Source organism: Phaseolus vulgaris, chromosome 3 (assembly GCF_051622355.1).
Source record: "Phaseolus vulgaris cultivar YP4 chromosome 3, ASM5162235v1, whole genome shotgun sequence".
NCBI lineage: Eukaryota > Viridiplantae > Streptophyta > Magnoliopsida > Fabales > Fabaceae > Phaseolus > Phaseolus vulgaris.
In genome coordinates this window covers 38,845,231-38,861,944 of record NC_143500.1, presented here as the reverse complement: position 1 = coordinate 38,861,944, position 16,714 = coordinate 38,845,231, and the positions used below count along the sequence as shown (strand labels likewise).

Genomic DNA, 16,714 nt, shown 5'->3' with positions numbered 1-16,714 from the left:
TTGTGCAGGAAACGCTGTGACTTGTGCTAACTGTATCATCAATATAATTCAAAGGATCATAAAACATTATTTCGGAATTGCTGTTTGAACACATTTGGCAGTTTTATTTTATTTATTTTTCAATTGTTAAACGCCATGAGCAGAAGACCCCCACTCCCTCGTCTCCTCCTTAATAATGTCTCTTGTATGAGAAATGCACAGCAAGTTCTGCGTCATGTGAATGTCTCTCTTCATGATGGAGGGGCGCTTGTGCTAACAGGCGCAAATGGATCGGGGAAGACAACTTTCCTGCGTATGTTAGCTGGGTTTTCACGTCCTTCTGCTGGTCAAATCCTTTGGAATGGGCATGACATTCAACAATCCGCAATATTCCACCAATATAAGCTTCAGCTTAACTGGCTCTCTCTCAAGGACGCCATTAATGATAAGTTCACAGTTCTCAACAATGTACAATGGTTTGAACTTCTTGAGAACAAGGAAGGGAAGGCTATGGCTGCTGTGGAGTTGATGGGACTAGGAAGATTAGCGAAAGAAAAACCAAGGATGCTTTCTATGGGCCAGCGCAAAAGACTACAAATTGCCAGGTTGCTGGCAATTGATCGCCCCATATGGTTGCTAGACGAACCTTCAGTTGCATTAGACGAAGAGGGTGTAAAGTTACTTGAGTATATCATCGCAGAACATAGGAAACACGGAGGAATTGTGATTGTGGCGACTCATCTACCCATTGAGATGGAAGATTCCATGGTTTTGAAACTTCCACCAAGGTTTCCAAGGAGGATGACCCATGTGGATATGCTTGATCGGGCGGATATCAGCTAAGGGGCTGTTTGGATGCTTCTTAGAAGCTCTTCTTCTAGGGGCTTCTGTACTGACATAAGCTCTCTATTGTTTAAAAATGAGGTTTGGATGTATATTTTTTTAGCTTTTGAAAAAAGTCCAAAGCTCATAGTATGGCTTCTGTAGTTTATTTGTTGGTTTTAATAAGAAGCTGAATCTCGGTCACATTAGGTCTTTTGATTAAATGAACTCTGTTTCTAGGTTTGTGTGATGCACTAGAGAATGAAATTGGTCATGGTTTTTTCTTTATCTTGACATGGTCTGATACATGGATGTTTTGCGTTGCTTATCAAGGTCCTTGAATTTTAAAGATGATGACTTCCCACTGATACTGAAATCCCTTCCCTTAAGGCTTCTCCAGCGTTCATATTAAGAACGTCCTCGTTGAGAATCTTGCAGATACACCAACAAGAGAAATCATCATACAAGGTAAATTCAACTATTCACAATCCTATAATGGAAAAAACTGAAAAATAAAATCAGAGCAGAACAACTGATTCAGTAAAAAAAAAGCTTAGCAGTAACAAATATACTAGTTTAGAAACGCAAACTGTATGAGTATAAATAGTAGTAAATTATCAGAGAAAAGGAAAAAAAAAAAGAAAAAAAGGGTACAAAGAGGGAAGATCTATTACTAACTACTATACGGGAGGTACGTCAGAGAAAGAGAAGCCTTTGTATCCCTCGTAAGCGTAATACGCAATACGCGTATAGTAGAAACCCGGAATGAACAAGATTGATCCGAGTATCGCAAAGAAGATACCTATGCATCAACGATTGAATTAAAATTGAATAAAAAAGCAATGAAAGAGTTGTTCATTCTGAGAAAGGAATGTTACCGTGAGCGGTGTCGCCGCCGATGTGATAGTAGGACATGAGAGAGCCGATGAGGATGCCTAGGGTTCCGAAGCCGATAAGAGAAATGGCAAGGGCGATCTCTTTTATCGGTTGCTTGTTGCTCTCCGTGAACGGCATCTCCATCATTATGTCCTCATCGGAAATCGAGAACGCGTGATCCACGTACATTTTTCTTCACCTCTCTCTCTCTCTCTCTGTCTCTGTCTCTGTGTTCTTGGATATTCAGATTTGGCTAAGGTTTTTCCAGGATTGACGATACAAATGTCTGTGTTTGTTGAATTCTACTTTGCTTTCATCTTCATTATCCATGCATGATCATCTTATATGATGTAATATTTCTTATAAAACCAACCTCCAATGTCCAATATCAAATAAACTAAAATATCAAGAAATTTATATAATATTTTTTTATTTAATCTGATTTTGAAAAATAATTTAGAGTTTGAATAACACTTATCAGAAAGAAATTATTTTTTCATAAATTAATTTAGCTATCTTTCCATTTTTTTTCTACTCTTTCTTGTTAAAGTTTATTCACACACTCTATTCCATTTAAATTAAATACCTACATGCGTATAAAATTATTGCCCCAATCACGTTTATATAAATATTTATATATTTTTTTGATTTACTTTTTATATGAATCTTTTTTTTTCTTCATTTGATAAATTAATTAATTTTATTAATTTGAAAATTGTTTTTTAATCTCTTAGATTAAACATTTTTTTCTGTTTTATATTGAAGAATATGCAATTGTTAATGGTGGTTTACTTCAATATTTTAATGGCTTAATATGATCACTGATGATGTAGCAATTGATGTGTAAGTGTTTGACATGACAAAAAAGTATACTTTGTTTGTTGTGGACAAGTTAACTTAGCTTATGAACACAAGGTTGGTAACTAATCGACTCTTCACCAAAAGTGCTGCTTCTTCCTGCACCTCCATATAGCACCCCTTAAGTTTTATAATTTCAAAAATATATTTTTGTTAAAAAGTTAAATGTTTGAAAGTTTGGTTATGAAGGTGTTTCTGTATATTTTGGATATTGTAATCCGCTTACACTCTAGATTTTACAATTCCCCAATCTAGTAAAATGTTTCCAATTAACCAATTTGTTAATGCAAAATTATATTCTAGATTATGTATTTGGAATGTATTTTTTTAAAAAAATATATTATAGGTTACATAATATCAAGAAGCCAATTTATAATTAGGAACCTTTTCTGGATCGTTAGAATCCAGAAGTATTTTTTTAAAAAATTATTATGAATTACCTAATCCATAAATTTTTTTTTGAATTTTGAAAAATATACGTTCCATATTACATAATCCGGAAATCTTTTCTGAATTCAAGAATAGCTTTCGAATTATGTAATTTGAAATATATTTTTTTCACCGGGTGAATTTGAGGGAATTGATTGAATGAATTTGAGAAAAAAAATATGAAAAAAATAAGGTTATTTGTATTAAGATAAATAAAATAAAAATAAATAAAAATTGTGAGTAATTTGATGGATGTGACTGAAATTTTATTTTATTTTTAACTGATAAAAAATCAAATTACAAATTTATTCTTATATTTAAAAATAATTTAAAAAATTAATTAATTAATTAGTATATTTTAATTGTTTGTAATCAAAACATTGTTTTGGATGATGTGTAAGAATTTATTTTGCAAAAATATGAATTATATAAAATTATCGAAACATAAAAAAAATTATTAATTTTTTTTATTTCAATTAAAAATAAAATTTTAATATTCATAATTATAAAAATATTTGCAGAAAATTAGAAATATAATAACTTTTAATAAATTTCAATAGATTAAAATGTAGATTAAAATTTTTGTGTCATTAAAATCAATTAAAAATTAAATATAAATTACTTTTTTTTATTACTTTTATAAATTTACTTGAATATTGTTTTTAGTTTATAATTTTAATATTTAGATTATTAGTATGAATATTTTATTATTATTATATAAATATATTTATATTAGTATTATTTATTTTATTATTGTATAATATTATTATATATCTATATCATAAAATTTATAACTTAATCGATTATATCTTATATATAATTAATTATAAGCAAAATTTATATATATTAATTATGTATAACATTTATAATGTTATAGAATTTATATATGTAACATCCTAATTTTTACCATATATAATGAAATAAAAGTAAAAGAAGCAATATGTAATTAACATATGAATATATTAAAAAAAAATTCCCTTTTCATAGGAATTTTAATATACACACCAAAAGTTTTAAAAATAAAACAAAAACATTCAAATTAAATCTATCTCATCCTCGAGTTGTTTACTGAGGAGCTCTATTATATGCAATCTCTAGTGTAAAACAATATCATCACATATAAAGAAACAAACACAAACAAAAAACCGGATAAGCTAATTATATAATTTTTTTACATAATTTCAATTTCGAATTAATAAACCTAATTCATCAAGTCTCATACAATTTCTCAAACCATCAAGTGTATGTTAAAATTCATAATTCAACTTTCACATGTCAGACTTGTATTGACTCACAATACATAGACACTTACTCTATTTCCTCTATTTCTGGAAGACTCGTGTGTTGACTTAGACTCAGAGATCTGCACCTGTCATACTATATCATTGTGAGATCCACACAGTTATGTGCATAAATAATATCAATATCATATCTTTCATAATATGACATGGTTAACTCGTATAACAGATCAAGTTAGTTATCTTTCAAACAATTCACCCATTCATATGAACCTACTTCGACTCTCACCACCTAAATAACTTCATCTATATGATTCCATTATCTCAGGAGAGTCAAGATATCTCCTTCTAGACGAATCATTAATCAATGCACATCCTAAACAATCTTAACACAATATTTTCTTTCTTAAAAATACTATGTCTTAATTAAAATTCACATTTTGAATCTCACAATACCCAACGTTAAACAATCAAATCATACCAAAGTTTAAAATTTCCAAAACACATAACAATTCTTTTACTAATCATATAATGAGTTCGTCCGCCGTCAACATTGGTTCAGAACTCTTGGTCCTCGACAAGTTTGACCACATATACATACCCCACCTATCATAAGTAAAATGTCCTACAAGTGATCATTACTGAATAGTAATTAATATTTAGTCATGTATTCCATTCAACTAAAATAAAATTATAACTTTATATGTTAATAGTTTAAATAAATATACACATGTAAGAGTATTATCCCCACCTTATTATGAAAGGTACCCCAAATACAAAAGGAGAAAGAAACCTCCTAAATTACCCAGTTTAGCTTTCAAGAGGCACGTTATTTTTCAAATTTATGTAAGTTATCTTAAACCAAAAAAAAAAAAAAGACCTTCGGTTGTGAATTTCTTCAATTAAGCATTGTATAGCAGTTATTTTCTTTAAAGAACAAAAGAAAAGAACATGAACAATAAAGCTATTTTTACTTTACATATACCTAGACCACATATCCAACCTTATTTAATAAAAACATGAGGAAACCACAACATGAAATTAAAGTTTCATCAAATGTTAAACCCAATAACTAATTTATCTCAAAAACACAAAAATTCGAATTACAATTAACATAGCAAATCTCCAATTAATCAAACTCAAGTTACTTCAAAAATTGTCACAAACTTTTTTCCAATACATTGAGTAGATAACTATAATACTTTTATTTTTAATATAAATATGTTTAATATTTTTATTTTATAATATAACTAATTATTTTATATGAATATAAAGGAAAAATTGAGAAAAAATTTGATATTTTAATATGTATTACATGAATTTCTTCTAGTCGTTTTATTTTTCTCCCGAACTTTCAAATTTTGTACATGAATCAAAATAAACCTGTTGGGTATTTACTTTTGTATTAAATGAATAAATAGTATTCACTCAAATGATCTAAACTTAGCATTGAAGAACAACTAAGTAAAGAGTACCGATGCTTTTCATGTAAATTAATAAAACATAAATGATACTTTATTAAAAAAACATTTTTCATAAAAAATAAACACAAATATTGACAGATTTGTAATTGGAATAATTTGCGTTGATACCTCCTTTTATTACTATCGAAATTCATGAACTACATCTTATTAACATATAACTAATATTAACTTACAGTCTACAACAACTACAATCAATCACTCATAGAGAGGTTGCGTCTTCATCATGATGCCTTTGGTTTCGGTCACAAGAGGAACAGTGCCAGCATAAGGCTCTGAGTGCATCACCAGCCATACCAATAATTTCTGAGTGTCATATTGCAACAAGACTTGGTCATGTTAATAATCCAGATCAAATTCCGATATGGATCACATTTAGACAGAAAAACGTGCCTGTATTGTGAAAGTTCAAGTTCTACATTTTACCTGTATATACAGTGTATAATAATGTATTTGGTGCGTGGCTACAAAAATGGTATAACTACATATAATCTCAAACACTAAAAATGTTACATTCAACACAAATTCAAAATCACAAAGTACTACTAAACCTAAATTGGGTAATCCGTTAAGAATTATGGTAAAGGAGTTTTGAATGTCTTCATGGAGGAAGGGGAGATTTCAAGAATTTACAAAATCATGCCAGGCAGAAAATTTGGCGGGGACAAACTAAACGAGAATTGTAGTAAAATAATAAGCTTCCAGATTTCTCATCTAGTTACCTATCCACCTCCTTTTCCGGGGTGGTCGCTCTTGTTTGACCTCTGAATCCACTGGATTTTCATATTCGGCAGAAGGCTGAGGTTCATCCTCTAACTTTTTGACAACTACGACCTCTTTCTCACTTGCCATTGGAACCCTGAACCGCTCACTACGCTTCTTCAACTTGTCAACAGTATCAGGGTTCTGATCCTCTAATTCTTTGGCTTTAGCATCCTTAATCTCCACATCTACAAAATCCTTCCCCTCAACTGATAATTGTGGTTGGTGATTGGTATAAATTAACTTAGTAGATTCGTCAACATGTTTCCCGGATTCAGAAGACCTATCATTATTATCCTTATCAAGGTCCTTGAACTTTAAGGAAGATGATGACTTGCTGCTGATACTGAAATCTCTTTCCTTTTGGCTTGTCCAGCGTTCATATTTAGAACGTCCTCGTCCCCGTCCTCTTTGAGAATCTTGCTGTTCATCATCTGAGTTGGCTTCCCCATTCTTTTTTCTGGACAACCGATGTCCTGGAATTTCATCCTCAGCATGTTCTTCATCGCCAGAGCCTTTCATGCCCTTCATAAATAGAAACAGAAGACAATATATAAGTTAGTACCCAGTAATTGTTTACATGCGCTTGAGCTCAATATCAGAAGAGCGATTAAAAAATTATTCCACAATCACTTTTTGGTTCGGAAGAGACAGAAAGAGCAAGGAAAAATGCATTTAAAATCGATGTCCAAAGCTTACTAAGAAATATTAAACCACACTTGTGAAATAAGCATCCAAATTTCACTTTTCCAAGAGTGATATTTCTCAGCCCGAATCCTGCTGAACAAATTAACCTATCTGTCAAATACAATGACATGGCAAGGGAATTCGAAAACCTGGCTAAGGTTCAAGTGCTGACCATGGCGGAAAAAGAGAAAAAAGTGAGATGATGAGCTTTTCAGGTCTAATCAGATTATGCGGAGACGCTAGAGTAATAGAAAGATTTCTTCCAATCATTAACCACGTGAGTGCCATTTCCACAGGGATCAAGCTTAATACTGACAGTGACAGATAATATCAGTCAAAGAAACAATAGCAATCTCTTGTACAAAAACATTAAGGACTAACTACAACCAGTAAAGAAAAAGAAACTTGTTACTTAAAATAATAGATTGGTTCTTAACTGTCTAGATACTTAAGCATGACTCCTATTATGCACTAAATCATAAAGCCTAACTGGAAAAGGACAAAATTTTGCTATAAAAGATCTTATCTTCTGCTTTATCCCTTTCTCCCTAGGCATTAAGTTGGGGAAACAGGAACCGTGTGAATGAAATTAGATACCCGATGCCAAGCCTGTTTTCTATGGTTAGGCACTAATTTACCCATTATATTTACCATTATTATAGAACCATACTCCTACGAGTCGCACATAGAGATGGATAAATTTCGGATAAATTTCAGATAAATCTCACATTTTAAATATATAAGCGTCAAGTATACCTTGAAATTGTTCTGGCCACTTTGAGCTTCTGGACTTTTGTTGGACGTGCCTAAACTACCAGCAATGGGTTCTTTGCTTTTCCTAGAGCCCTCATCCCGCTTTCTCTCGTGAACTCTTTGGGTCTCTAAAGAATTAGTGGCACAATAACCTCGACTACTTGATTTTTCCTCCTTGGATCGCCTTTCCTCACTGTTGTATTGATTTCCACGGAAATAAGCATCATCATGCCCCTTACGATGTGGGCTTTCACCCTTAATTTGATCCGCTGTTTTCAATTGGTCACTGTGTCGCATTGCTTCTCTATGTTGGTATTCTTTCTCCGAAACTTTATGTTCATCCTTAGCCCTAACAAGGCCAGTCGATATCTTATCTTCAGCTCCTCGTCCACTTCTTACAGAATCCCGTCCTCCTCTTTCACGCTTGAGTGGATGTTCCTCGCGAGACTGTTTAACCTGATGCCACTCCTCTCTATCTCTCTTCCTATTACCCCTCTCCCTCAGTAGCCAGGCCTCATTTTTTTGTCTGGCAGCATATTGAACATCTAGGTCGTCTCTATTTCTTTGATGATCATCTCTCTTCCGTGGATCCAATACTGAATCCTTTTCTGGCTTGTGCCGACTGACATTTTCTCTATACCCACGTGCAACTTCTTTGGCTACATGCTCCCTCCTAAGATATTCCTCATTCTTCCTCCTCTTGTTACGGAAATCCTCCAAAGCTTCATGCTTATCTTTCAAACTGTCATCTCTTTCTTTGTGTCTTGAGACTCTTGACCTGATATCCTTGTCATATGGAACCCTGTAGCTACCATTATCCAACTGTTTTCTAGAACGAAAGGTATCATCATTGTCGCTTCTCTCATTTTCACGAACCCTACCCCTGTCCCTCTTTCTTGGCTCATCATGTTTAATCCTTTTTCCATAGAGATCGTCATTTCTGCGTTCCCAATCCATGTCAGAGCTAACCCTATCTCTTTGACTATCAAATCCATCAATCCTTAGGTGTGATGGATGTGACGAACTAGGGAGTCTTTCCTTGTGAGGGTATGAATTCTCTCTACTTTTAATCACTGTACCATTTGTCTCTGTTTTTTTACCCCCATCATGCTCTCTTCTATGGAATACCAGCTCATTATCGTCAGATTGCATTTTAATGCTACCCAGATGAACAGACTGTGGATCCTGAACTACTTCAAAACCATCCCATTGCTTATGATAATCTCTGCTGCTTTCTGATTTTGCTTTGCTGTTATCGCTACTTCTTACAGATTTTGAGTCCTCCCAATCACTTCCATCCCCAAGCAAAGGTTGCTCAACTTGAGATGTTATTTTCTCTCTCTCTGCTACCCCATCCTTAATGGTATCTCTGTCGTCCACTGCATTTAAATCAATATCTCCCTTTTCCAACCTGGAAGTTCCATCCGCTGTCCCAGTTTCCTCAAGCTGATTGTTCTGAATGCTAGATTCCTTCACATCCACAACGGCAGGAAATGACAAGTGTGCACTATGTCTACCTTCCATGCTTTCAACTGACTCTTCTTTTTTGTTGTCAACAATTGTCACTTCTTGACTACCAGTAAAACGAGGAGACTGATCACATGCACTTCCTTGCATTTTCCTGCAAATAGAAAACAGAGATGGTGTTAATGAATTGCATAATAGAATAACTGAGCCCATTAGTTGCATACTCATCAAAAACCATCAGGACATGCAAAGAATAACAAAATAAGTTGTTGTCCTTAAAAATGAAAAATTTAACTAACACGCCAACACACCTCTACACTTGAAAAACCATCCCTTCATGTAAGGTTTCTAAGCCTCTAAGATGTTGGACAGTTTTTTTCCTTTTCATTTATATAAAAATTTGACAAATATATTTTTTTACCAAATTATGTTCTACATTGAGCGGTTGCATAAGATTGATCTTAGATTCAACCTTCTTTTTCTCTAAGAGGAGTTGGATATATTTCATTATGTCTGCATTCAATATTTTGATAGGATATGGAATGTTTATGTAAGAAGGATAAGAAGCCGACATGGACCAATTTGGCCTGAACTAATAGTGTTTGTGAAGTAATTGTGTCTTTAGGCAATTCTTTATGGATCCGAATTATCATTTTTTGATCCTATTTCTCTCGTTATGCATTTATTTAGGCAGTTATAAAATATTGTGACAGTTAATGTGTGATAATTTGTGTATGAGCTTTGTAGGTGGTTTCATTGAGTAGTTTTACTAATTGCTGAATGGCAGAGCCTTGTTAGGGTGGAACCGTGTTGTCTATGTCTTGTACTATAATTCTGGCCTAAGATTTCAGTAACAAATACATAATTTATCATGCTTATTCAACTTTAACATTTTCAAAATATGTTGATTTCTCCAATAAAAAAAGTACAATTCAAATTTAACTGTTTAGGAAAATGCCCAGTTGTATACATTACTTTTGTTAATTACACCAAACCTTGCATGAATTAACTAGTTAATTGTGATATCTCATGCCGCCCATATATACACACAAACTTCGCTCGCATAAAGGAATCAAAGTGGAATGAAGTTAAAAACGGTTTTAAATTTAACTGGGATTAGCGGAATTATGTATATCTATACAATGTAAAGAACATAATAGGACCCAGGAGTTCGGTACCTAGAGTCAGAGTAGTCCATTGTCTTTCCCTGGGGGAAGGGCAAATTTTCATCTTCTACGGGTATGCTAGTAGGACTGGCTTTCATATTGGGCATTCTTCTTCCAATCAGCTCTCTCTTTTGACCATTAAAATACTTGGACTCTAACCTTGGAATTTCATATCCAGATAGATGGTCGTCACTAAAATCCTTTCTCTGGGGCTCACCACCCTCTTGTTGATCTTGAACATCAACTTTTGCATTGGAATCATCGTCTGCCGGATCCTGTAAAACAATCTGTTCATAAAAATATGGTGAGTAACAAGTACACTGCAGATGTAGGATGCAACAATAAAAGACAAATCTAATTCCAACAAATTGTTAATGACAATCTCAAACCTCAATGATAGCATCTGAATCACGGATTCGAGGAGGTCGAGTGTCAATGGAAGGAAGACGATCACCGGAACCACTTTCCACCTGTATTGCTCTTCCAGTTGGCTGATAAAATGAATAATATCAAGAACTCCTAGCAAGAAAATAAGAAAAGCAGAAAATCCTACAAATATTTTATACTGTAATGACCAGATACAAGCAGGCCAATACGCCCAAAAAAAAAGAAAAAAGAGTATCTGGCCAAAATATAATAGAGGATTTCAATTAATGGTAGAAATACATACAATTGGTGGTCGCATAGGTCCAGAACCTTTTATGATATCATTTTGTCCAACATCTGACTTTACATAGTTAGCATTATTAACAGGAACATGTCTACCAGAAGCAGCAGCTAATTCAGGGGGCAAATCTGGATCATAGTCCTGGAATGAAATCAAGTAGATGATTTAATTTATTTTAAATAAGCACTGGATCTAAACAACTCCCGACAAATGTGATAAGGAACTGTTTCTAGCTAACACTAACATCATTACCTGCTCTGTTCGACCCCTCTCATAAACATGGATCTTGCTTTGCATCGTAGACTCCAGGCGTAGTTGTTCCTAGAAAGTCACAATTATTTTCTCAGTCTAACACTAAATTTCTACTGGAAAAGAATATAAGCAAAAAAATTACCAGTTGTTTGCAATAATCTTTCCAGGTATCGTCATTCAAACCGAAGTTAAAAAAATCTGATACATCAACACCAGGGTATTTCCATGGTTTCTCCTCAAAACTATCAATTTGAACATCAAATATTGTCCTGATAATGAGTGGCAGATTAAATAAGCAATCACTGGGAGATAAATCAGAATAGTAATAAAATGGAGGACGCAGGGGGGGGGGGGGGGGATCAAAGGAGGTGTAAACGATTAACAAGATTTGCCCCACAAATATGTCATTCTAATAAAAGTGAATAATGATGACCTTGGTTAACATATTGATCTAACAACATGAAATATAAAGCTCGTTTACTAACCATGTCTACACTTTATACTTCAAATTAAAATTACAAAAAAACTATAAATGTTCATAGAGATCAAAAGGAAAACAAAAAATTATTAGCCTCCTTCCACTCAGAAACCACATGTTTTGGTTTCCAAAGAGTTCTCTCCTAAATGCAATGCAACTCAGATGCTTAACAAAAAGGATTTCTAGTTAGCAATTGACATCAATCTCTTCATTTGGTGTCTTTAACACAGCTAGAGAGACAAATAAAATTGTCAATTAAATTTTACTTTTGAGAAGGAAGCACGAATTCCAATCCACCACCAAAACCCCGTCCTGCTGCACCGTGTCCCCGCATAGGTACTCCAGAACCTGCTTGAAAACCTTTCTGCATGGCAGCAGCACCTTTTATTCCAGCTGGTCTCCAATCCCCTCTGCCATGACCAGCCACAGGATTCATGTTAGCTAGTGGACGAATCTGACTAAGAGGACCTCCTGGAGTAGAACTAGTTGCTGCAGGTATGGATACTGCACCAGTCCTGACATACTACATTACAATTAAAAGTGAAAAATGCAAACCATTAGATACTTAATTATTTTCCATTTCATAATCCATAGTTCACATCTTTATACTTAAACCAAGGAAACAACTTTACGGGTCTAGAGTAAATGAAATATTTAACTCTCTGATGAATGGTATAAAAGATAGACTCATCTCTTCCATAAAAGATTGGTTTTAAGATAAAAAATAATCAATGAACCAGCAGAGAGGAAGTACAACACCTAGCCAAATTTAGAAAACATAATTACTGACAGAATCTATGGAGGCCCAAGTACTTTCGGTTCAAGATGCATAGAAACAAACAATTGTTCACAAGGCAGTAGAATGTGATAGGAGGGCCCCCAACTCACATTTGAAGTTTCATAATGCAATTTTGCTTCCAACCCACAATGAAAATTTTTAACTTCTGCACTGGGATATGAACTTTATACTAAATTCTCTCACAAGCTTACTTTTCGGATAAAAATTACAACACATGAACACACTCATATAACCAAAATCAAGTTCATCTAAAACACGTTGGTAAATGCTCACCCAAATATAATTAATAACCAATATAGTTTGAGCGCATAAACCTTTCAGTGAATTTTTTTGGTTCTAATGTATTTAAAGGTTTCTAGGAAGAAACAAACCCATGGATCAGGTAAAGTAATTTCATGATCACGAATAAAAATCCCAATACATGTGTAGCTCATCACAGAAGAAGACGTCAAGAAACCAAAATGAAACATCAAGTATGTCCATTGATTTAATCCGTTGTCTACTGCATAGCCACTTGATCAGTTGTGCTAACAACAGATGAGGAATGCCAGCAACACACTTTTTCAACATACTGTCTATCGTTAGGTGAATTTTTATATGGGTCACTAAATAAGGGGGTTCCAAAATATATGTAGACTAATTGGAGTGAGATCCACATAAAATTCGTCCAGCAATAGTAAATGTGGGCATAAGAGTGTGTCAAAGAATATGATTCTGGAATTCTCAAACAGAATCCAGTTAATAACCTGTGTCTGCAGCATCTCAAACTGGATTTAATATACATGTCATGAATGATTCTTAAAGGCAACAGCAAATTATAACCAATTTCTGCAGCAAAAATTACCTCATAATTCCTTATAATACACAATTTTTAAAAGGTGACGCAGGCTGAGCAGCATCAACATCCCACATAATTGAAGGTAAATTTTCCATGTTCTTTTACTTATCCTTTTACGCTATGTTTGTGGTTATCGGTGACTCCTCATTGTCCCAAAAATATTAAATTGTTAGGTGAAGGCTCACATATGGTTTTTATATCCCCGTGTCCCTTCACACAAGAGTCATTCGGGCTTTATGCCTGAAACTATCCTAGTAAAACCTTCCTTGTGCTGAAATTATTTAGAAGGATGGGGCCAGCAAAGGTCAAACTTAATTTGCTCATAAAAACTATAACACTGTGGTCCTATTTAAATAAATTTCTCTACAAAATCTTATAGAAAAGAAAATGAAAAGGTAAAATGAATTTAGTTATTTCTTTTCTATAATCTAAAATCAACTTATGCATTTCAGTTGTTAGAGAAGTTAGACAAGACAGTGTCTATTTAAAAGCACAGAAGTTTACTTGAATTTTAAAAGAAACTTAATACATTTTTCCTTCTCATTTTCTTCTTTTAGAAGTGTTTATATAAAAAAAATCCAAACAAAGCCAATGTCTAACATCCGAGAAACTTAATATACTAGGTGAAGGCTTGTGAATGATTTTTATATTTATGAGTGAGTTATTAGTTAGATCTCAGACTCAGAAGAATCATTGCAGTATGGGTGAGTTATTAGTTAGATCTCAGACTCAGAAGAATCATTGCAGTATGGCTTCCCGTTTTAGTTCATGATTCACAGCCGTGCAGTGTCTGGAATCCAGGTGCTCAATTTCCATATCTTTCTGAATTCATTAAACAAAACGAGTCAACGTGGTTTGGACATGTACAAAAAAGGCAACTATAACCATTGGTAAGAGTAGATTGCATGATTTTTAGTTTTGTGAAGAAATATAGAAAGAGATCGAGCAAGACATTGAAAGAAGTCATGAAAAGGAATTTTATGGTAAATAACATCTCAGAATTGGGTTTCCAATTGAACTTAATGGGGTAATACTTTTGGTGGTGGTGTATTCGTCTCAAGTCAAGCAACAAAGATACAAAGATCAAACAATCTCTATTCCCCAGAAAATCAAATAAACATCCTCCAAAGGAATAATTCAGTGAAACTGTTTTGTAGTCTGCACCACCTTATGAAGGAGCATTTATTTGATAAGTTGATTAAAGTTAAGTATGGAAACCGTAAAAATAATTAATGTCAACATTGATTAATATTTAGAGCAATCCATCCATCTTCCTTGAATAGAAAGCTTGATAACAAGCGAGAAGGAAATTAACAGTTATACTTCAAGATTCACCAAAAGCAAATGAACGGGATTACAAAAATCCTGAAAACACCATCATTGTATTTCATTTTCAAGATAAGAGAGACTTATTACAGACTTCTTTCTTATTTTATTTTTTCCTATAAATCAATACCACAATTATTTTCTCTTTTCATTCACAATTCACAAGAAGCAAGGCTGCCAAGTTACCAAGTCATTCAGATAACATATGTCATGCTCGATATATATCCTGTAATCTGCATGTGTCAACTAACATCCATGATCATTTGGTCCTTGAATCCAAGGCTCAGCTAATGTACCCAAGAGGAAAGGATAACAAAACAAAAACTTCAACTAGATTTTTTCATTGGTGTAACTGTGTAACTCACAGTACATAGTAACATTAATAATAACAGAAAAAAATATTACAAAATCTTTTGCATTGGCTTCTTTCTATTTTCTTTCACTGCCTTTTAAGCTTTTCCTTCTTTTTTTTCAGCTATTCACAACAATGAAGCACAAAAGAAACACAACACTAGCTTAATTCGATCATCAAACTTTATTTACTAATATTCTTAAACGTACAATACAATTACAACGCCACTGACCTTAAACTGAGAATGAAAAGGATGATGATAACCCTGATTGCTGTACCCAATTTTCGGCGCAACTGCTTTAACCGACTCTCCCACATCCTTCTTCTCGCCATCAACCGGTTGCGTCGAATTCTCGCCCCAATCGCGCTCCTCCACGTCGCCGGCTGCCGCCGCAACATTGAGGCCACCGTCGTCGCCGGCATCCGGACGGTCGCCGGCATCCAGACGGCCGCCGTCGTCCAACACAATCTGCAAGTCATCCTCGCTGTCATCGCTGTCGTCCCAATCATCAGCCTCGCCGATTTTCCTGGGAGCTTCCACGGCGACGCCTGTTAGCCCCGGAATGAGCGGCTCTTCGTCGATTTCCTCATCCTCGATGTCGAATTTGACGTCCTTGTCGATCAAATCAACGGAAGGTTCCTCGACGGGGTTGGAATTGGCGATTGCGGGTTCCACATGGCGGGGTGGTTGTTGAGGTAATTGTTGGCGATGAATGGGTTGAGCTTTGGGGGGAGAAGGAGAGGAAGGAGCGAAGGGCTGAGGAAGATCTGTGTATAAACCACCGAAGTCATCATCGTCTTCCATGGCGATGGTGTTGGAGAAAGAGTATTGAGGTTAGAAAAAGGGTTTTGTTTTGCTTAGTTGCAAGGTTTGGGAAATGGCAAAGTGCCAAAGCCCAATCTTCATCACCTTCTAAACGTGCCCTTTTATCGTTGCACTTTCATCAAAAAATGCCAACACACAATTTCTCTCCATCACTCCATCTCATTTTTTTAGTTTATACAAATTATAAAATTATATGTCTTTTACTTTTATATTTTATACTACTTTTTATTTGTGCATTTTGGAATAACGGGAAATACATTTTTCTTAAAGACGTGAGAATTTTAAATTTAATTTCAAAAGGAATTTCTTTTTTTAAAATATTTGTACCTTTTATGTTTAATAGTAATTTTATCTATGAAAAAAAATGATATTGCATTTTCTTAAAATATTTTTATTTTATTTTATGATGATAAATTTATTTTAGTCTATATGACCATTTTATAAACACTTCAAACTTAACAAAAACCAAAATCTAAGATTTTCATTCAATTAATTTTATGAAGTATTATTGCTTGTGTTTAAGATAGTTATTTTCATGCGAAACTCAGCAAAATTGAAATATTTTTTATTTACCAAATATTTGTTTTGATAAAAAAATTCTCTATATTTTCTATTTTGTTAACCAAATAGAGAATTAGAGGCTATAGAGAGTATATAT

At 33.9% G+C, this 16,714-nt stretch overlaps 3 protein-coding genes across 5 annotated transcripts; 1 reads left to right on the top strand and 2 right to left on the bottom strand.

Annotated features, from left to right (window-relative positions):
• On the top strand, positions 1-1,089 carry ABCI1 (non-intrinsic ABC protein 10). The gene has a single exon (XM_068608118.2). It carries the CDS (start codon positions 136-138, stop codon positions 820-822), a length of 687 nt encoding a protein of 228 aa, XP_068464219.1. The 5' UTR covers positions 1-135; the 3' UTR covers positions 823-1,089.
• Positions 1,090-1,307: 218 nt separating this feature from the next.
• Positions 1,308-1,993, bottom strand: LOC137807459 (uncharacterized). The gene is made up of 2 exons (XM_068608119.1): positions 1,680-1,993; positions 1,308-1,603 (listed from the first exon to the last, which is right to left on the bottom strand). Exons 1-2 carry the CDS (start codon positions 1,864-1,866, stop codon positions 1,482-1,484), a joined length of 309 nt encoding a protein of 102 aa, XP_068464220.1. The 5' UTR covers positions 1,867-1,993; the 3' UTR covers positions 1,308-1,481.
• Positions 1,994-6,057: 4,064 nt separating this feature from the next.
• On the bottom strand, positions 6,058-16,217 carry FIP1[V] (FIP1[V]-like protein). Of its 3 annotated transcripts, none has more exons than XR_016519814.1 (11): positions 15,463-16,217; positions 12,182-12,438; positions 11,580-11,706; positions 11,438-11,506; positions 11,189-11,326; positions 10,908-11,009; positions 10,531-10,805; positions 7,889-9,506; positions 7,305-7,443; positions 7,145-7,225; positions 6,058-6,970 (listed from the first exon to the last, which is right to left on the bottom strand). XR_016519814.1 is itself a non-coding variant. In XM_068608117.2 (9 exons), exons 1-9 carry the CDS (start codon positions 16,033-16,035, stop codon positions 6,398-6,400), a joined length of 3,732 nt encoding a protein of 1,243 aa, XP_068464218.2. In that variant the 5' UTR covers positions 16,036-16,217; the 3' UTR covers positions 6,058-6,397. The 3 variants fall into 3 exon arrangements, 1 of the variants encoding a protein (XP_068464218.2); XR_016519815.1 differs by having other exon boundaries at positions 7,145-7,222; XM_068608117.2 differs by lacking the exons at positions 7,145-7,225; positions 7,305-7,443.
• Positions 16,218-16,714: the final 497 nt, after the last annotated feature.

Bases quoted from the DNA above. Each gene is read 5' to 3' on its own strand.
- ABCI1 (XM_068608118.2), top strand. From the start codon at position 136: ATGAGCAGAAGACCCCCACTCCCTCGTCTCCTCCTTAATAATGTCTCT.
- LOC137807459 (XM_068608119.1), bottom strand. From the start codon at position 1,866: ATGTACGTGGATCACGCGTTCTCGATTTCCGATGAGGACATAATGATG. The intron at 1,604-1,679 runs GTAACATTCCTT...GTTGATGCATAG, and splicing joins CGGCGGCGACACCGCTCACG to GTATCTTCTTTGCGATACTC.